This window comes from Stenella coeruleoalba, assembly GCF_951394435.1.
Source record: "Stenella coeruleoalba genome assembly, chromosome: 8".
NCBI classification, from domain to species: Eukaryota; Metazoa; Chordata; class Mammalia; order Artiodactyla; family Delphinidae; genus Stenella; species Stenella coeruleoalba.
Window position 1 is genome coordinate 32223532 of NC_137154.1, and position 22383 is coordinate 32245914.

The following is a 22383-nucleotide window of genomic DNA, read 5'->3' on the forward strand; positions in this document are numbered from 1 at the left end:
CAGCCACTGATTTGTTTTAATAAGACATTTGTTTTCAAAATATACAAATTGGGGTTCATTAGTTCTACATGGCTATTTTACTTTCATCAAATCCTCATTTTAAAATGTATATTATCTGCTTGCATATTTGTATTTTGGACCTCTCTTCCCATCCCACATCCCATTACCCAATTTCATACCAAAAATCACACTGAGCATTTCAAACAGCTTGATTTATAGCTTGAAGTAATTCCAGCTGACAACCATAGGGGTGTGTCTATAGAATGCCAAAAATCTAATCAATTGTGTCAGAAATTTAGTCATTCTTCCTTGATATTTTGTCTACATCATACTAAACATATTTAAAGAATTTCGTTAATTGACTAAACCCCTGACGGAATTGCCTTGATATTATTTAGACATGGTTCTAAATAGTAATGAGAATAGCAATGAACACACTCAAATAAATAATATATTCGGATCAGTACAGATTCCAACCTTGAGGAGAGTGACTCCAGTTAACCAGCATGGACCAAAATCTTTATGATATGATTTCAATTTGGATTCTAAGAATGCTGAGGATCCACATTTAATCATTCTCCAGCTGATTTAAAAAACAAGATCATGGAAGTACTGGATACCCAAATGAACCAGAAGAATTAAATGTTATATTGCATTTGAGTTCAAAAAAGACCAATTTATACTGGGCAATTTACTGATGACAATGATGATGTATGACTGTGGATATCCTTTTTTTTTTTTTGCGGTATGCGGGCTGCTCACTGTTGTGGCCTCTCCCGTTGCGGAGCACAGGCTCCGGACGTGCAGGCTCAGCGGCCATGGCTCATGGGCCTAGCCGCTCCGCGGCATGTGGGACCTTCCCAGACCGGGGCACGAACCCGTGTCCCCTGCATCGGCAGGCGGACTCTCAACCACTGCGCCACCAGGGAAGCCTGGATATCCATTTTAATTAGGTTATTGCTTAAGGATCATAATTGGCCTGGAATCTTTTGGAAAATTTGTAGACTACTATATAAAGGTACATAAAATTGTGAAAAAGTTGCATGCTTTAAAAACTTAGTATTTCCATCAAGCTTGTGGTCTAAAAAGAGTATGAAGACAATAGCAAATGGATGTTTTTTAACACAGTTTCTTGGTATTTACAGTCATTTTTTTTCTCTATTTGCCTTCCCTTCAGTGCTGGTCAATTGTTTTCCCGGGTTTTTTTCCTCTTTGCATTCAGTACAAGGAGGCACCATCACATTCTGTCAAACAATACGGAAAAGACAATCAGGAGAGTCAAAATGAAAATGTTGAATGTAAAAGTTAACATCCTAACAGAATAACTCATGTACCTCAACAAATATCTTACAGAAGACCAATGCCAGGCAGAAAATAAGTGTAAATATGTTAACACTGCTACTTCTTGAAAGCACATAAAATATTTTCCACAAAAGGCAATATTTCAAAAACTATTTTGAGAAAACTTTGGTCAAATCATTCAACTCTGATGAATCTAACCCCCAAATTAAAAATGTGTTAAGTAAAATGAATCCTAATAATTGCTATGATGTAATACGTTTGGTCAAATATAGAACAGTCCAGGAAGAAGTTCAGAGTTAAGCTCCTGAGTTGTTTCTTTGTTACTTGTTTTTGTGGGGGAAATGTACTTCTTTCCTCCTTCTCTGCTTTCTCAAGTCTTCTTTTTATCTTCTTTGTCCTATAAAGAATATATGTATAATTTTTGTTCTCTGTTTACTTTTGTTGTGCTTCTTGGTTGCTGGGGAGGGGTGAGAACCCTCCCTTGCCCTTGTTCTTGTAGGACCTCAGCAAATCAAACCAAAAGCTTAGTGGCAGGCAAGGTGGTCATGGAAAGGTCCAGAGGCAATAGGTGAAAGATGTGTCTTGTATTAGGCAATACAGCATCCCTGCTTTAGCTAAAGCAAGAGAGAAAATCATGGAACCCAATAGCTTCAAAAAGTGCTTTCTGACAATCAAAACAAACAAACCAACCAAACCAAATACCTGTGGGACAGGTTCTGATTCTGCAGTGTCATTGCTGGCAGGATTTTCTTTGTGCTTCATTGAACAGGTCGTGCTCCCCTGTAAAAGCTGCGATTGAAAATAGGTCAATGAAGTTAAATTACATGAAGGGAGGGAATAGAAAATCTCTTTTGAAATCTTCCCATTGAAAACTTCCTTCACTTTGAGACAAACTGAAAGGTCAAGCTAGGGACAAATTTATCACAACATTAGTGGGATCCCAGGGAATTGGCAAGCATTCATAGTCCATTTGGGAATCTCAGTGATGCTTATGACAGTCGGCTGCTACAACAAAGGCTCAATTACAATGGAAAGTTCTTTCTTTGCAAAAATTTTTAAAAAGGAAAGAGTTACAAAACTACTATATTCTATATCCGTGATGTGTCTAGACTCTAGGATCTAAATACGTCCATGGTCTTTATGCCTGCCGGACATCAATATTGCAAGCCAGGAAACAACTTAAACAATATGATCGTTGTAAAAAATTAATAAACTGGAATCACAATTAAATAGAGTCAGGAGACCAGAAGGGGGCACTCTCACACCTTGCAGCAATAGCAGAGACCAACAAGACGAAGAAAGACCCCTCTTCTTTCCTGGCAACAACTCAGCCCATGCAAAGCCATGAACTCTTTGTTTACTGTAGCCCTTCCAACTTTCTTTTCCCCTCTAGGAAAGAATTATTTTTCCTTTGCCTTGTGGGCACTTGTACCTTGCTCACCATGGTTGCAGACCCAAAATTGTTAATTCTCTGCTGATCCCAAAACAAACCCATCATTGCTGAAGGAATGTCTGCCAGTCTATTTGTTTTCGGTCAACATCATCAATCTATCTAGCAAAAAACTTCAACATCTTAAAAAAGATATTTCTGGGAAGAAGATCATATATTTTACTAACCAGGAAATCTCATCTTATTAGCCTCAATCGTCTTTAAGAAAATGAATTACTGGCAGCATATTCCAGTTGCCCTTCATTTTTCATTTTAACCAAGGTTAAAATATTGAATTTTCCTTCCCGCCATCCCTCCCTTTCTTTCTTCCTTCTTCCTTAGTCTGCCTTGCCTCCCTCCTCCTTGCCTTACTGCCTCTCATTCTCCCTTCATTTCTTCCTTTTATTTTCATCTTTTTTATTTTCAACACATTTTAAAGTAACTAAAAATTGTTTAATGTAAGAATATGTACTTTTTTTAGTGATTTTTCTGTAATCCTTTCCCTGTATAAAACGTATAAAATGGAGACTGGGAGTTTAAGAGTTCATGGCCACTGTGTAACTCTAACCTTGAACAAGTCAGTTTCTTTCTTTGAGGTCAAACAAGGAGGATACCTAAGCTGGCTTTGAACTCTAACTTTCCATAAATTCTAGGGGTGGATGATAACTAAAGAAGTTGCATATGAGATTTAACCTACTCCAATTCAAATCTGAGAGCAAAGTCATTTGCACATGCTCCCGATTCTTGCTCTACATGGCTCTTAATTGAACACTCATGTTACTTTACCCTTCTGTGTCTGTGTAATATGCTCTTTCCCTCCACCTTCATAAAAGTCTCTCTTCACTGGGAGAGCCTGAAGACCAGCTACTTGTTCCCTCCCTAGCACATTTTCACCACTAGGTAGGCTCATCACACTCTCCTGCTCTAAAGGTACAATGCATTAGAAACATTAGCACACTTAATGTTTTTATATATATATGCATGTCTGGCTCTTTGATATATTGTAAGTGACTCTTTGATATATTGTAAGTTCCTTGAAGATAGAGGCTACATGTATCAGACCTAGGTCCCAGCTAGATGCTTATTAGATAGCAAGTGGTCAATATCTAATCACTTAATAAATGAATAAAACAAACATTGGCTATGAAAATATTTCAGTCCTTTAGAATTTTCATAAATGCCTGAGTTTTCCATATGAGATTTATATTTGATAAAAGCTCCAAAATGGTTGCACATAGCCCCTTCTTCAAAATAAGCCTATAGTATAGTGGAAAAGTAAGATTATAACGATAATAATAGAAATCAGTAGTGAAAACCTTGAGTGCCTTAGTCCAGAGAATTTTAGGCATCTACACAGAGGAATCTTCTATGCTACCTAAGAATTTTTTTTTCTTTTTATGTTGTACGGGTTTGAGTTAGGCCTAGAAACTAAAATTTCCCTGGAATATTATAATTGTTTTGTTTTTACTGTAATAATACAACTGACCTTTGTTTTTGTTATACTTGCTTTTGGCCTTGGGGAAAAAAAAACTAAAATAAATGTACTAAATCAAGCTCAGAATGCAGAAAGTAACCTGCAGAGTGTAAGGTTTCCCAATATATATTTTGGAATAATGGAGTTCATAAATCACATAAGTTTGGAGAAAAAGTTTATTTGAACATTAAACAGTGGTATTTAAGGTAGTTCTTCTCAGAGCCTTTAACACACAATTTCTTAAAGCTTTCCTCTTGAATGATCTGCTCGCATAATCATATAAGGTGCTTGTTAAAAAATAATACTCCTGGGTGATAATTCAGTCCTACGAATATAGGGCTTGCATTTTTAATCAGCAATCCAGCAATTCAAATGCACAGTGAAATTTGAAATCCACTTCTTTGTAGTGTACAAATGCATTATAAATCTCTTAGGAGATATGATATAACCATTTGCCAAATCTATTTGACCCCCAAACCGTTTTTTGTGTATGAATTATTACTTGAGGTCATTGTCATGAGAAAGATACCATGGGATTTATGGTGGAGTATGTTCTTTCATTAATGGAAGCACAGCTGACTATTTGAAACAAGTCTTTGATCATGTGAACAATGAATACTTATTAAATTTCAAGAATAAAGAAAATATTACATGGCTGGAAGACAGCTCCAACCTTTTTTGATATTTTGATCTTATAATGAACACAACCTTCAAATTTATTTTTTGTGTGCCTCACAGGCATTGTGGAAACTTCATGAGATGGGGTTCATAAAATTCCTAGTGTTTCTCAGAAAGGCAACAGATATAAGCACTCCTGAAGGTACACGCCTTCAAAACACTCTCTCAATTAGAAAAAATTCAACCTGATGAGTATAGTGCCTATTTCTAGAAACTCAAGTAATAAAATATGAAGAATGATCAGGAAGGTCTGCACAGATTCAGCTACTTCAGTATGCAGCTCACCTATTAATTATACAGGTGACCTACAGAGGACCACAGCTGGGTCTGTAAATTATGAAATGGGATGAGCCATGAACGTATCTTTATTAAAGTGATTGCATGCTCTTTCTCACATATACATCTTCCCCAGCACCACCAGAATAACCAGTTTGTTTCTGTGCTTTGGGCAACAAACTACCATCTGACAAAGTGTTATATTATGGCCACAAAGGTAGGCAAAGTAACAGAAATTTAGATGAGACAAGCCCTTTTAATTATTTACCCCTGTAGGAAAAAATACATAATCCTACCATGGTGGGGCAGACTCTAATACTGGGGTTTCCTTGATAATTATCAGGAGTCACGTGCAAATGAATTTGAGTCCCAACTCCATCTCCCACTATCTCTAATAATGAATATTGAGGTTCCAAACTTTGGTATTTTACAGAAGAATAAAATTAAACACCAGTGACAAACAAATTTCGACATTAGAACAAATAAACCAACAAGCAAAACACACTGCTATTTTTCAACAATATTTCAGAAAAGAAATAACATTTTAATACTAAAATTATATAAAGGATCCAATGTCAAAAGAAATTGTTTTTGAGAGGCAGAGAGAGAGAGAGAGAGAAAGAGAGAGAGATTGGTTCATGGAAAATCTGCTAATATTTTGTTATTTTAATATTAAATGTCTATTTTCTACATTCCTATACTGTTGAAAACTTCATGACAGGGCAGTACTTGCCCTGCTTGGAATGATGGTAGGAAATACCAATTTAACCTTAATTTTCCCTCATTTGTAAAATGGGGATAATTCAAAATTTTGACATCAAGTGACATGATACAATATAGGTAACTCAGCTAGGTAAATGGAGGAAAGAGCCCATCTCAGGTTAGAATTGCTTTAGCCCTTATTTGCTGTATACACTTGGGAAAGTTACTTCATCTTAAGGAGGTTCTGACTCCTTATCTGTAGGGTAGGCAAAATGATCCCTACCTGACAGGATTTTTGGAAGATTTAGATTAAATAAAACTATAGAATGGTTCCTAAAGGACTATTTTGCACATATTAGGTGCTCCTCTTATGACCTTTCTCTAAAACTTTAAAACTCAAAATACTTAATGCATAACTGGGCAACCTGAACTTTTACCAAGAAAAAATATCTCTGACAGTTAAAAAGTCCAACTCATTCTTCATATTTAATTAATATCTGGGACAAGCTGGAGGCTAAAAACAAGCATGATTTTCAGAATACTGTAAAGGAGAAAAAATGGAATTAAGTACCAAGATTTTTTGAAACATAAACACATTTTGGCTAAATTTTTCTCTCATGTTAGTCTTGTGTATGAAATGAGTTTTTTAATATTTATTACAGAATGATACTTTAGTACTGTTTTTTTGTTGTTTGTTTGTTTTTTTGCTGTATGTGGGCCTCTCACTGTTGTGGCCTCTCCTGTTTCGGAGCACAGGCTCCGGACACGCAGGCTCAGCGGCCATGGCTCACAGGCTCAGCCGCTCCACGGCACGTGGGATCCTCCCGGACCAGGGCAGGAACCCGTGTCCCCTGCGTCGGCAGGCGGACTCTCAACCACTGCGCCACCAGGGAAGCCCTTTAGTACTGTTTTAATATTAAAAAGGGCAGAAACTAGAAAAGAAGTTCAACGATTAAAAATGTAATGCTGAATCAAAGTGATGGCTCTGAATTCAGTTAACAGAGGAATAGAGGAGTGGGAGGGAGACAGGGTCTGACACTGATGCTCCCTAACCAGGCTCCTCTAGGCAAGTCACATTACCTCTGAACCATAATTCTTCATCCTTCACACAAAATAGTTAAAATTTTGAAACATGAAGCCCTGTCTAACTTCATAGTTTTATTCATTTATTTAGTTTTAATTAATTAATGTATTTATTTATTTATTTTTGGCTGCGTTGGGTCTTTGTTGCTGAGTGCAGGCTTTCTCTAGTCACAGTGAGCTGGGGGCTACACATCGTTGCACTGCATGGGCTTCTCATAGCGGTTGCTTCTCTTGTTATGGAGCACTGGCTCTAGGTACGCAGGCTTCAGTAGCTGTGACACGTGGGCTCAGTAGTTGTGGCTCACAGGTTCTAGAGCAACAGGCTCAGTAGTTGTGGTGCACGGGCTTAGTTGCTCCGCGGCATGTGGGATCTTCCCAGACCAGGGCTTGAACCCGTGTCCCCTGCATTGGCAGGCAGATTCTTAACCACTGTGCCACTGTGGCACATAATTTTAGATATTCATAATTTCATAATTTTAGATATTTTGGAAAAAGTAACTTCATAATTTCATAACTTATGAAACTTCATAATTTTAGATATTTTGGAAAAATATTTACAAGCATCTGTTAAGATGAGTATTTTGTTTGGTGCTGAAGGAAATGTCAATACTTTCATAGTCTCTGTCCTCAAATTGCTTATCATCTAATGCAGAATGAGAACTTTATACAAATAATCAACATGCAAGATGGACTGTGATACAGGATAAAATATGTGTATAAACCAAGTACTATGGGGACCCAGAGGTGAAAATCATTATGTCTCAGGGAAGGTAGGAGGGGTCAAAGAGTTATTGACCAATTTAACCTTTGTATTTGCACATCACTGTTTGGCAAATTTCCTTATAATAATTATTAACATGCTTACTGGGTTATTTGTATTTTCCAAATTATAAATTAATCATTATTCTTATGGTTTCTATATGATTCCTGATAAGAAATAATAATTAAGTTAACATTTTGCATGCTTTAAATTAAGATGTTATAGGGCTTCCCTGGTGGCACAGTGGTTGAGAGTCCGCCTGCCGATGCAGGGGACACGGGTTCGTGCCCCAGTCTGGGAAGATCCCACATGCCGCGGAGCGACTAGGCCCGTGAGCCATGGCCGCTGAGCCTGTGCGTCCGGAGCCTGTGCTCCGTAACGGAAGAGGCCACAACAGTGAGAGGCCCCGTGAACCGCAAAAAAAAAAAAAAAAAAAAAAAAAGAAAATTAAGATGTTATAGGAGGGTAAACATGGAAATTTATTATCTAATGTAAAAAGCAGAAATTTATTCTAAAGCCCTTAGGAAACTATCTATACTTCCCATGTAATCTGGAGGCATGCCTTTTCCTTCTTAAAAAAAAACAAAACCACAGTAGCACAATGAAGAATGCCTTGTATGAAGCCAACCTTTTCAGATGGTCTGATGGAATGTAGCCCAGAATGACAATGGTATATGGTCTCTCAGCCCAATTCCAGCAGGGCATGACTTGCCTAGGAAATTTTGTTAAGCTAATGTCTTCCAATGGCTCATCAGGGCATCAAGTGCCACAGAGTGAATATTGGATATAATTGCAAACTAGGACTTTTTAAATCTCTGCCAAAATTGTTTTAGCATGAAAATGCTGGCATAATTTTCTACTCACAGCTCTAGATTTACTTCCTGCACATTTTCTCCTCTCATTTCCCTGGACAGTGCTTTGCTGTTGAATAAACTCCCTTTGGTCAGGGACTTGTAAGCAGGTGTGATGGCAAGAATCTGAGCGAGGAGTGCTTCCAATGCTAAACATAAGCCGTTGCTGCCTTTCGGTTCCTCAGCACATTAAGAAAAGTTAAGTGTGTGCTACCTAGAGGAGTCAGAAACGCTGTAAAGCACATCTACATTGAATAGTAAGTCTCAATCCCTATGTGGAAATTAAAATAAAATGTTCAATGTCTTTAATTCTTGATATTAATTGCTATTTAATTCTTGATATGCTATTAAATTCTTGCTATTTAATTCTTGATATGCTATTAAACAATATGAGGTTTGCAAACTGCAGGAAAATGGGATGAAGCAGGTACATCCTTTGCTTTCTCCCTGTGACTCCAAAATTACCATTGACGCAAAGCTGCTTTCAAAGGTTTTTTTGGTTTTTTTTGTTTTTTTTTTTTTGCGGTACGCGGGCCTCTCACTGTTGTGGCCTCTCCCATCGCGGAGCACAGGCTCCGGACGCGCAGGCTCAGGGGCTATGGTTCACGGGCCCAGCCACTCCGCGGCATGTGGGATCTTCCTGGACCGGGGCACGAACCCATGTCCCCTGCATCGGCAGGCGGACTCTCAACCACTGCGCCACCAAGGAAGCCCTCAAAGGAATTTAAACATTTCCAAAACCGATAGTCCAATACGCTTGTTAAGCTTTTGGTGATCCATTTCAAGTTTTCTATGTCTACTAAGAAAAGGGTCAAGAAATCCAGTGGCGATTTTCCTAGGTGACCCTGCCTGGCTGCATAGGGCAGGAAGTGGAACAAACCCACAAAGCTATCTAAGAATATGCATGGTCTCTAATTCCAAGTTGAGGACCTTGTGCATACAAGATATTGAGACCTTGAGTATGAAAATTGCAGAGCAGCTTTTTTAGACTGAACTAATAAGGACATCCATGATAAAACTGAACACTGTATTTATTATCTATGATATACAATCATCATGATAAACCTGTAAGAAATCAACATTAAAGTTTCTCAAAATATTTAACAGGAAATATTGACGGAAGAAAATCTAGCTGGGTTTATTCAAATGATACACATTCCTGGGCTCTGTCCCAGATCTACTGACGAATAGTCGGTGGGAGTGGAGCCTTACCACAAGCAGTTTTACAGGCTGACCTGATGAGTCATAGGCAGGCAAAAGTTTGAAAATCACTGACATCTATTTTATAGAAAAGGGATCTGAATAACAAAGTCACTTGCCATACTGACGTGTTAGGAAACAGCAAAGTGGTAAATTCCAGGCTTTCTCTACCATGTTATTTAGTCTAGGGTATGATCAACAGGAATGAAAATGAATCACCTTTGCTATTTATTTACTAAGCGATTGCATGTGTTCCCATCAGCACTCAGTGAGGTTGCTGATGATCATAGAATCCTGCAATACAATGGGATGATCCCATGATAGTTCTTTTCCTCTACTCTAATGCTTCATTTCCTGACTACGTTCCAGAATGGTTGTTTTTCATTATTCAGTCATATAATATACTATATTCTCTATTCTAGGCTAATTCTATTTTCAGATGCTTTTCACTGAGTTCACTTTTATTTTTGACTGAAATATTCTTCTCCTTATAGTTGTTTCCACCAGTTGCATCTGTTTCTGTCCTGGAGAGTAAAAGTGAATAAGACTAGATTTTTTTAATGATGGCTGTTCTAACTGGTATGAGGTGATACCTCATTGTAGTTTTGATTTGCATTTCTCTAATAATTAGCTGTGTTGAGCATTTTTCATGTGTCCGTTGGCCATCTGTATGTCTTCTTTGGAGAAATGTCTACTTAGGTCTTCTGCCCATTTTTCAATTGGGATGTTCGTTTGTTTGTTTTTGTTATTGAGTTATATGACTTGTTGGTACACTTTGGAAAATAAGCCCCTGTTGATTGCATCGTTTGCAAATGTTTTCTCCCAGTCAGGGGGTTGTCTTTTTGTTTTGTTTATGATTTCCTTTGCTGTACAAAAGCCTGTAAGTTTGATTAGGTCACATTTGTTTATTTTTACTTTTATTTCTATTGTCTTGGGAGACTGACCTAAGAAAATATTGGTACAATTTATGTCAGAGAATGTTTTGCCTATGTTCTCTTCTAAGAGTTTTATGGTGTCATGTTTTGTATGTAAGTCTTTAAGCCATTTTTGAGTTTATTTTTGCATGTGGTGTGAGGGTGTGTTCTAACTTCATTGATTTACATGCAGCTGTCCAGCTTTCCCAGCACCACTTGTTGAAGAGACTGTCTTTTCTCCTGTATTTTCTTGCCTCCTTTGTAGAAGATTAATTGACTGTAGGTGTGTGGGTTTATTTCTGAGCTCTCTGTTCTGTTCCATTGATCCAAATGTCTGTTTTTGTGCCAATGCCATGCTGTTTTGATTACAGTACCTTTGTAGCATTGTCTGAAGTCTGGGAGGGTTATACAGCCTTATTTATAATATCCAAGACATGGAAACAACCTAAGTTTCTAGGTGAATAAAGTATTATATATAGAGGAATATATATGTATATGAATATTATTCAGACATAAAAAAGGAAGGAAATCCTGCCATTTGTGACAACATGGATAAACACTGAGGGGATTATGCTAAGTGAAATAAATCAGGAAAAAAAGACAAGTAACATTATCTCACTTACATATATGAAATCAAACAAAATAAAATAAACCCATAGAAACAGAGCAGATGGGTAGTTGTCGGGGGCATGTGGGGGGATTGGGAAAGTAGGTGAAGGTGGTCAAAGGGTATAAACTTCCAATTATAAGATGGATAAGTTCTGGGAATATAAGGTACACCTTAGTGACTATAGTTAACAATACTGTATTGTATATTTGAAAGTTGCTGAGAGAGTAGATTTTAAATGTTCTCACCACACACACACAAATTAACTGTGTAAGATGATGGATGTGTTAACTAACCTTATTATGGTTATCATTTCACAATATATAGATATAGAATATCACTACTTTGTGTACCTTAACCTTTCATAGTGTAATGTGTCAATTATATTTTAATAAACTGGGAAAGAATTAGAAGTATTATAAAAGCAAGAAAAATACACAGTCTGAGGAGATAAAAAAGCAATAAAGCCAGATTCAGAAATGGCAAATGTTTTGGAAGTATCAGACTGGGAGTTTAAAAATAACTGTGGCTGATATGCTAAGGGCTCTAAGGGGAAAAGTGGACAAAATGCATGAACAAATGGGTAATATAAGCAGAAGATGGAAAAAATCTAAGGATCAAATGGAAATGCTAAAAATAAAGCAAAAAAAACACTAACAGAAATGAAGACTGCCTTTGATGAGCTCATCAATATTCTGGACATTGCCCACTGAAAAAATTCAGTGAACTTGAAGACAGGTTGATAGAAAGGTACCAAACAGATGCAAAGATAAAAGGGTTTAAACAATGGACAGAATGTCCAGAATTGTAAAACAATTAGAAAACCTGCAATGTAGAGGTAATGGAAATACTAGAAGGATAAGAAAATAACAGAGGACATATTTAAAGTAAGAATGGTGAGAGTTCCCCAAAGGTAATGACAGAACTCAATCACAAATCCTGGAAGATTAGAAAAACAAAATTACATCTAGGCATGTCATCAAACTGCAGAAAACCACAGAGACATATTGAAAGAATCAAAAAGTGAAAACTTAACTACAGAGAAATAAGGATAGGAATTACTTCAGACTTCTACTTAAAAACAATTTAAGCAAGAAAAGATTGAAGTGAAATATTTAGTGTTAAAAAATTGAAATATTATCCAGTAAAATTATCCTTCAAAAGTGAAGAAAAAATAAAGATCTCAGAAAAACAAAAACTGAGGGAATTTGTCACCAGTATACCTGCCTTTCAAGAAAAGTTAAAAGTTCTTCAGACAGGAGGAAATGATATAGTTCAGAAACCCTGATCTACAAAAAGAGAGGAAGAGTGTTCTAGAAGGAATAAGTGGACGTAAAATAATGTTTTTATTTATCTTGTTCTTAACTGATGAAACGAATAACAGTCTGTTCAAAATGACAATAGCAACAATGTATTTGGTAATTACAGCTTATGGTTAAGTGAAATGAATGACAGCAATGTTATAATAGAGGAACTGGAAATACTCTCTATATACTCTCTGTATAAGGTTCTTTCACAACCCATGAAAGATGTGATAAATCCAAAACAGTTACAAATTATGGCAGACATCAATCCAACTATATAAATATTCACTTTAAATATGAAGGGTCTAAATATATCAATAAAAGACAGGGATTGTAAGAGGGGATAAGAGAAGAGCACACAACTAGATGTTGTATATAAGAAATCAACTTTAAATATAAGGACACAGATTGATTAAAAGTTAAGGGACTCAGAAAGATATTCCATGCTAATATTAATCAAAAGAAAGTTGGAGTAGCCATATTAATTTAGGCAAAGCCAACTTCAGACCAAGAAAAATATCAGGGATAAAGAGGGACATTTGTATAATAATACAGGGGCCAATTCTACAAAAAATATAACAATTCTTAACATGATTGCACCTAACAACAGAATGTCAAGATACATGAGTCAAAAACTGATAGAACGGCAAGGAGAAATAGACCAAACAACTATTACAGATTAAGGCTTCAACACTCTCTGTCAATAGTGGACATATCAAGCAGGGAGAAAACCTCTAAGAATATAGTTGATCTGAACAACACTGCAGATAAAGTGGATCTAATTGACATTTATGGAATACTTCATCAGACAAGAGGGGAATACACATTCTTCTCAAAGTCACATGGAACATTTACCAAGATAGACTGCATTCTGGGCCATAAAATACATTTGAACAAATGTAGAGTATGCCATCAGACTGCAATGGAACTAAACTAGAAATAAATTACAGAAAGACGGCTGATTGCTATATGGAACTCTCTGAGCTATTGCTCAATTACTCTGTAAATCTAAAACTGTACTAAAAAAACTTAATTACTTTTTAAAAGACACCATTAAGAAAATGAAAAGATAAGAAACATATGGAGAGAAATGTTTTCAAATCATATATTTGGTAAAGGATTTATATCCAGAATATATAAGGAATCTTACTACTCAACACTGAGAAGACAAACAACCCAGCAGAGCATGGGGAAACTATTTGAATAGAAATTTCACCAAAGAAAATATGTGACTTGCTAATAAGTATATACAAATATGCTCAAATTATTAACCATTAGAGAATTAACAATTAAGCCTGCATGAACTCTCAATTATTAGTTATTGGCTTTATTCAGGTCCCTATTTTATCTTACTTTTATTATTTAAAAAATTTTCTCATTTAGTAGTTTCTACATTTTTGAATTTCATAGAGCAGAAAAAGACATTTAAAGAAAAAGAAATGGGAATAAATTTGCCAACTATTAATTTTGTCAAGTAAGGGCACTAAAGTAAAAATTTAACTCAACAACTACCGTCTACTTTCTCTCTGTAAAAAACTAAGTAACACTGATTGATCTCTGATTAAAGAAAAAAGTCTTTTATAAAAAACCTGATGTCAATATTTCAAAACACACAAAATATAAATATGGAAAAATGATCGTATTAGGTTATCCAGGGAAACAGAACTAATAGAATATATACATAGATATTTAAGAGGAGATTTTTTTATGGGAATTTGCTCATGTGATTATGGAAGATGAGACATGCCATGATATGCCCTCTGTAAGCTGGAGAACCAGGAAAGCTGGTGGCATAATTCAGTCCAAATCCAAAGGGCTGCGAATCAGGGGAGCTGATGGTGTAACTCCCAACCCGAGGCCAAAGGCCTGAGAATGGGGGTGGGTGGCCTGCTGGTGTTAAGTCCCGGAGTTGGAAGGCCCCAGAAGCAAGAGCTCTGATATCTGAGGGCAGAAGAAGGTATACATCCCAGCTCAAAGAGAGAGAGAATTTGTACTTCCTCAATCTTTTCGTTCTATTTGGGCCTTCATGGGATTAGATGACGCCTGCCATATTTATGAGGGAAGATCTTTTCTTAGTCAACTGATTCAAATGCTAATCTCTTCTGGAAACACCCTGTCAGACGTACTCAGAAAAAATGTTTTACCAGCTCTCTGGGCATCCCTTAGCTCAGTCATTTTGACACATAAAGTTAATCATCACAAATCTACCTCTTATCAACTTGGCACATTTATGCATCTTTTAACCATACTCAATCTCCAAATAAAGACGATAAGACTATACTTCTGCCTAACATGATAAAACTATCCTTCCTACAACAGAAAATGCACCAATCCCTTTATCAGAAGAGGAGGTAAATTTACTTTGTTTTTTCTTTATGAAATTATGTTTTGATATCTTATTTGGATACTCGATTAAAGCAACCCAAACTGGAGCTTGAGTCTCCAGTTCGTTAGAGTCAAGTTGAAGCTATTTTCACATTGCTGTATTGAAATGGAAGCAATGCATTTCATGCTATTTAACACAAATCAGAATATTTTGGGTGAATTTAGACAAGCTGAGTAACAGCAGTTCTCATAGATCCAAAGATCCTCCCACATTTTCCTGTAAGGTGGAGGAAGTCATCAGAATTATTCTCTTATTATTGGGGAATGCTAGAAAGGAACTATAGAGCTCTCCATGCTTAAGGTTAATTACACTCTGAGAACTATAGCTTGGGGAGATAATGGTCCACTAGCTCTCTCAAGGGAAGGCTTAGTTATGGATAAAATCACACATCAGCTTCCTGATCAATTTCACAGTCCTACATCAGTGCTTCTCTTATATATGGTTGCACAATAAACAAAGGGTTCTGGGATGGACCCCCCTCTACCTACTAGCAAAAGTCACATCATACTACCATTACAGAGCCTTATTTAGGCATTGATGTCTTTAAATGCAAATATAACAGAGTCTGAGAAGCAGAAACTCTATTACTAAACAACACTCTAAAGGGATTATATCTTATCTAAACTAGTGTTTTTCAAATTAAGAATCACCTGGGTTGGGAAGAGTGTTGTCAAATCCACGTTAAAAAATGTTTACCCTTAGTCCTATTTATTTAGAACTTACTGAAGAATTTCTCAAAATCTTAATCTTTAAAAACTCCTCACATGATTTTAATAATCGTGTACATGTGAAACACATTTTTTAGTAAAACTGGCCTGCATATTAGAATCACCTGGAGAAGTTAAAAAATAAATACAACTAATGTCTAGACTCCACATACCAAGATCCTGAGTCAATTTTTCTTTTTTTTTAAATTTATTTTTATTGGATTATAGTTGCTTTACAATGTTGTGTTAGTTTCTACTGTAGAGCAAAGTGAATCAGCTATACGTACACATATATCCTCTCTTTTTTTGGATTTCCTTCCCATTCAGGTCAGCACAGAGCACTGAGTATAGAGTTCCCTGTGCTGTATGGTAGGTTCTCAATAGTTCTCTATTTTATACATAGTATTAATAGTTTATATATGTCAACCCCAATCTCCCAATTCATCCCAACCCCCTTCCCCCCTTGGTAACCATACGTTTGTTCTCTACGTCTGTGTCTCTATTTCTGCTTTGCAAATAAGATCATCTGTATCATTTTTCTACATTCTACATATGTGTGTTAACATACGATATTTGTTTTTCTCTTTCTGACTTAACTTCACTCTGTATGACATTCTCTAGGTCCATCCACATCTCTACAAAGAACCTAATTCCGTTCCTTTTTATGGCTGAGTAATATTCCACTGTATATATGTACCACATTTTCCTTATCTGTTCCTCTCCTGATGGACATTTAAGTTGCTTCCATGTCCTGGCTATTGTAAACAGTGCTGCAATGAACACTGAGGTGCATGTGTCTTTTTGAATTATGGTTTTCTCTGGCTATCTGCCCAGTAGTGGGATTGAGATTATTAATTTATTTATTTTTGCTGTGTTGCATCTTCATTTCTGTGCGAGGGCTTTCTCTAGTTGTGGCAAGCGGGGGCCACTCTTCATCGCGGTGTGTGGGCCTCTCACTATCGCGGCCTCTCTTGTTGTGGAGCACAGGCTCCAGACACGCAGGCTCAGTAGTTGTGGCTCACGGGCCTAGTTGCTCCGCGGCATGTGGGATCTTCCCGGACCAGGGCTCGAACCCGTATCCCCTGCATTAGCAGGCAGATTCTCAACCACTGCACCACCAGGGAAGCCCTATTTTTAGTTTTTTAAGGAACCTCTGTACTGTTCTCTATAGTGGCTGTATCAATTTACATTCCCACCAACAGTGCAAGAGGGTTCCTTTTTCTCCACACCCTCTCCAGCATTTACTGTTTGTAGATTTTTTGATGATGGCCATTCTAACCAGTGTGAGGTGATACCTCATTGTAGTTTCGATTTGCATTTCTCTAATTAGTGATGTTGGCATCCTTTCATGTGTTTGTTGGCAATCTGTATATCTTCTTTGGAGAAATGTCTATTTAGGTCTTCTGCCCATTTTTTGATTGGGTTGTTTGTTTTTTTGATGTTGAGCTACATGAGCTGTTTGTATACTTTGGAGATTAATCCTTTGTCAGTTGCTTCCTTTGCAAATATTTTCTCCCATTCTGAGGGTTGTTTTTTCCTCTTGTTTATGGTTTCCTTTGCTGTGCAAAGGCTTTTAAGTTTAATTAGGTTCCATTTGTTTATTTTTGTTTTTATTTTCATTTCTCTAGGAGGAGGGTCAAAAAAGATCTTGCTGTGATTTATGTCAAGGAGTGTTCTGTCTATGTTTTCCTCTAAGAGTTTTATAGTGTCTGGTCTTATATTTAGGTCTTTAATCCATTTTTAGTTTATTTTTGTGTGTGGTGTTAGGGAGTGTTCTAATTTCTTTCTTTTTGAGTCAGTTTTTCTGAGATTGGTCCTGGTCATCAGTATTTTATAAAAACCCTCCATGTGATACTACAGTGAGGACAGGGATAACAACTACTGATGTAGAATTGGAAAACTGATGTTCACAGCAACCTCATTAATTCCTACTGCTTACACCTGGTTTATCTCATTCACTTATATTACTCTCTTGGCCTTTAAATGTAACTGAGTCTACAGGCTATAAATACTGAGCATTCTCTGCACTAGAAAGTGTAGCTGCTTGGAAGTAGAGATTTCAAAGACTAAAATCTAGGGAACTGAAATCAGGTTAGAGAGAGAGCGTTCATGCTGGTACAGGTGGAAGCTGCTTTTTGAAGGGACCCAGATTGGGGACTCCACCAAGGTAGTAGATGCTTGGGACTTACTGAAGGGAGAGGAGCAGCTAGTGACAAGGAAGGACAACAAAAGTCGAAAGAGAGTGGAACAAACAAACAACAAAAAAAGAATTTATGCTTCTCTCTTTTTTTGCGATACGCGGGCCTCTCACTGTTGTGGCCTCTCCCGTTGCGGAGCACAGGCTCCGGACGCGCAGGTTCAGCGGCCATGGCTCACGGGCCCAGCCGCTCCGCGGCATGTGGGATCTTCCCGGACCGGGGCACGAACCCGTGTCCCTTGCATCAGCAAGCGGACTCTCAACCACTGTGCCACCAGGGAAGCCCTATGCCTCTCTCTTGACAAGAAAAGTAGACCAAAATATTGCTTTGGGAAATCTTAGCAAAACGTATAGAACTTTTCAGGTTTGCCTTCAGTGGGACTATTTTGTTTGTTTGTTAAGTTTGATGAAGTCCTGGTTCTCTGTCCTTTCATATGTTTTGGCCACCTCATGGCGTGAATGATTTGCTCAAGGCACTGATACACCAGTAAGGGCAGGAAAAAAGCAACTGAATTCCTCCTAATCCAAGGGCTCAAAGCAGGACATTGAAGGATCAAGCCTGAGCATTACCCATAACGGTGCAGGCCAGAAACTTCCAAAATTCTTATTTATTTTTAATATTTTAAAATTGAGATATAATTGACATGTAACATTGTATTAGTTTTAGGTGTACAACATAATGATTTGATATACGTATATACTGCAAAATGATTTTTTGGTAGTTTTAGGAAAGTATATCAAGAAACAAGGGCACTCTCCTTAAAATTAACCCAATGGTCTTATCATTTAACTGGACATAAACATTTGAAAATCTTAACTATATCCCTAATTCAAACCAAACTCCTTAGCTTGGGAATCCAGTGCCCCTCCCACTTAAGTCCCAAATTATCTTCTTAGGCAACATCCCACCATTTTCTGTATGCTACTCTCTCCTCATATTATTCAGATTTTTTTTTTTTTTTTTTTTTTTTTTGTGGTACGCGGGCCTCTCACTGTTGTGGTCTCTCACGTTGCGGAGCACAGGCTCCGGACGCGCAGGCCCAGCGGCCATGGTTCATGGGCCCAGCCGCTCCGCGGCATGTGGGATCCTCCTGGACCGGGGCACGAATCCGCGTCCCCTGCACAAGCAGGTGGACTCTCAACCACTGCGCCACCAGGGAAGCCCCCTCTATTCAGATGTTTTCTTGTCTCTGCACATTCACTCACACTGTCAGAGACCTATCTGTTCTTCAAACTACAGCAAAAGTGTTCCTTCCTGCCCCAAACCTTCTTGACTTCTTCCTTCCTTGGAAGTAAATTGCAGAATATTTTATTTCTACTTCTCACTAACCTTATATTCTAAATTGTATGGTTTTGGAACATCTTTCAATATACAAAGATGTGAAGGCCAAATTGTTGAGAAATTTATATTTCTAAATTTACTTTGGCAGTCAATAGAGGAAAAAGAGATAGACTTGTTTAACTTATGTTTCTATTCTGCCTTATTTCCTTTGCTATCACCTGGTATCTTTTCCATCATGAAGAGTTTCAGCAGATACTTTCCATTTTGTCAACTAGATTGAAGCCTAGCTTTGAATCTATTAAATACAGCTGTTGTCATTTGCTGTTCCTCAAGCCCAGACATGATAGATCTGTTATCACGTCAAAGTTCCAGAACTAAAATTTCATTTCATTTATTACAAGTGAAAGCACAGAGTACAAGTTCCATATTTCCTATTATCATTTGAAGGGTAAGAATCTCCCTTCCTCTAATGTAATGTCTCTATAATGCAGGGTTGATTTGCTTTTTGGGAAGAATATTATTGAATCACATTCTTTGTTTGGGATTCTGTTTGTTTGTGTTTGTTTTTAATATTTTAATAGCTTTCTGTCATGTGATTGTGGGAATGACCCCCTTACCCCTCTAGCAATTCAAGTTTATAGTACCCCTAATTGTCTGATTACATTTCCTAGTGGAATACCTACATGATTCATATCTATCTGCATTTTCAAATTTAAAAGTACACTGTTTAGATAGTAGATATTACATATAAATAGAAAGTTTCATGGTGGCATAAACTAGGGTTGTTAAAACGCTTATGTCCTTGTTTTCATGTTGAATGTTGTTAAAAACATTTTAAATAAATCTTACAATTTGAGTATCGCACTCAGGGGTACTCAGATATTCTTCCTTTGTAGTCTCAACTTGAGAGCTCTCATGGGCTTCAGAAGTGGTTTGTTGATCCTTGAGAGAGAAAGAGAGAGAACATTTAAAAAAGAGAGAAATAGATTCAACAGAGATCCTAGGACTATTGTAAAACATGATACGATGGCAACATCACACTCAAAGAAAAAGAATAAAATGAAAATTTATATATATCAGAGACCTTAAACACTGCACCTTAAATATTAACTGTGAAATTAAATAATTTCTATTCAATTCTATATTAGTGCTGTCCAATGGGATTATTTTCCCACTGGAAATATTTATTTCTTGCATAATAAGCTTTTATTTTAAGGATCCTGGTTCCTCAAAAACACAGGAATCCTATCGTTTCTCTTTATTTTAAACCCCAGTATATCTGGGAAATAATAAGCACACATCTTGTTTTTTTAATAGGAAATAAGATGTTTTCTAACATCTCACTGTAATTTACAAAAGAGAATTATATTCACTCCAATGCTTCACTAACCAAGTACTGTTTTATATCTCCAGAAACCTAAATATTATTATAAATTTCTCTGTGCTACTTTCTACACAGAAATGCCAATGCACATGATCCAAGTTAGGTCTTTGGAACCTTCATTCTTGAAATTAAATACTGACTAGATTAAAAAGAGGCCTTAAATAGGTACATTAGTTCCAGTAGGGTGACTTGTCCAAGTTGTTTCCACAATGAGACACTTCTTATGGTTCACATTCCCAGTCTTCTGAAGCACCCTCTGGTTCTGCCCATTCCCAGCATTGTTACTTCTGTCTTCTCCTGGATAGTATGAGCTCCTGATGTTCTATCATTAAAGCTCCTTCATTTAATTTGGTAAGGGTCAATGTTGATAGCTTGTAATCACAGAGACTTGAATGATACTGGGAGTCAATCAATAAAATAAAACTGACAGCGCTTCCTTGGTGGCACAGTGGTTGAGGGTCCACCTGCCAATGCAGGGGACGCGGGTTCGTGTCCTGGTCCGGGAGGATCCCGCATGCAGCGGAGTGGCTAGGCCCGTGAGCCGTGGCCGCTGGGCCTGCGCGTCTGGAGCCTGTGCTCCACAACGGGAGAGGCCACAACAGTGAGAGAGACCCGCGTACCACAAAAAAATAAAAATAAAAAAATAAAACTGACAGTACAAAATAAGGGCTGAGATAGAGGTTTGCCATTGAAACCAACAGGAGGGAAACCTAACCCAGCTAGGTAAGCTGTAAAAAATAACACCAGGTTCACCAATGATGGAGATTACATTTTAGAGTAGGTATTCAATATTTTCCTTAAAATATAAATATGCCCATATTGATAAATGTTAATGTGTGCTTAATTATATTTTCTTATGCAAATATTGTGTATTTATGAAAATGCTCCCAGATTTTGGTGGTGAGACTTAGGTAAGAAATATGTGCAGAATAAAAGGTTTTATCTGTTTATCTATCATCTGTCTATCTATCTATCTATCTATCTATCTGTCTATCATCTATCTACCTATCATCTATCTATTTTTGTAGGCCTTTGCTATTTTGGACAAAATATAAAAGGGACTTCATTTACAATTAAGTTCAGAAAGAGCAGGGGGAAAAGAATGACAGTGCAACTTTACTCCTCCATAAGTTTCCCAAAGGCTACCCTAGTGCTCATATATTAAAAAACTGGGGTGCCTGGTTTGTCAATTTCTACATCTATTTATGAAAGTTATCTCAACTCTGCTTCAGGAAAAAAAATTACATATATTAATTACTTTTAACAACTGGAGGAAATTATACATCACTTCACCAATGTGAGCAACAATGCATGAAAAGTTAAATTACTTTAAATACAAAACCTTAGTATTTAATTGCAGAACTGGTTGCATTAAGCGTAATACATGCAATCCTTAATGTAGGCATTTCCTATCAGTGAAATGGCTCCTTTTATTTTATTTTATTTTTTATTTATTTATTTTTGGCTGCGTTGGGTCTTCATTGCTGGGTGTGGGCTTTCGCTAGTTGTGGCGAGCGGGGGCTACTCTTCCTTGCAGTGTGCGGGCTTCGCCTTGCGGTGGCTTCTCTTGCTGCTGAGCACAGGCTCCAAGCACACGGGCTTCAGCAGTTGTGACTCTCGGGTTCTAGAGTAAAGGCTCAGTAGTTGTGGCACATGGGCTTAGCTGCTCTATGGCATGTGGGATCTTCTCAGATCAGGACTTGAACCCGTGTCCCCTGCATTGGCAGGCGGATTGTTAACCACTGCGCCACCAGGGAAGCCCCAATGGCTCCTTTTAGAAAGAAGCCTTATTGAGTCTGATGAATTAACAAAGAATGGGAACTGATTTTGGGAACGATAATATTTTG

The 22383-nt window shown here is 37.3% G+C and overlaps 1 protein-coding gene across 5 annotated transcripts in view; it reads right to left on the reverse strand.

Annotated features, from left to right (window-relative positions):
* Positions 1-261: 261 nt before the first annotated feature.
* The window catches only part of LUZP2 (leucine zipper protein 2), a 512515-nt gene continuing 490393 nt past the window's right edge, over positions 262-22383 (reverse strand). For 4 of the 5 annotated variants that reach the window (XM_079930101.1, XM_079930103.1, XM_079930099.1 and 1 more), the window contains 2 exons: positions 20002-20094; positions 1343-2091 (listed from right to left, as the gene is read on the reverse strand). In XM_079930101.1, the coding sequence (XP_079786227.1) occupies positions 1846-2091; positions 20002-20094 (339 nt within the window). In that variant the 3' untranslated portion in view covers positions 1343-1845. Of the gene's footprint in view, positions 1245-1342; positions 2092-20001; positions 20095-22383 lie in introns of those variants that run through there. The other variant, XM_079930100.1, reaches the window with a different exon arrangement.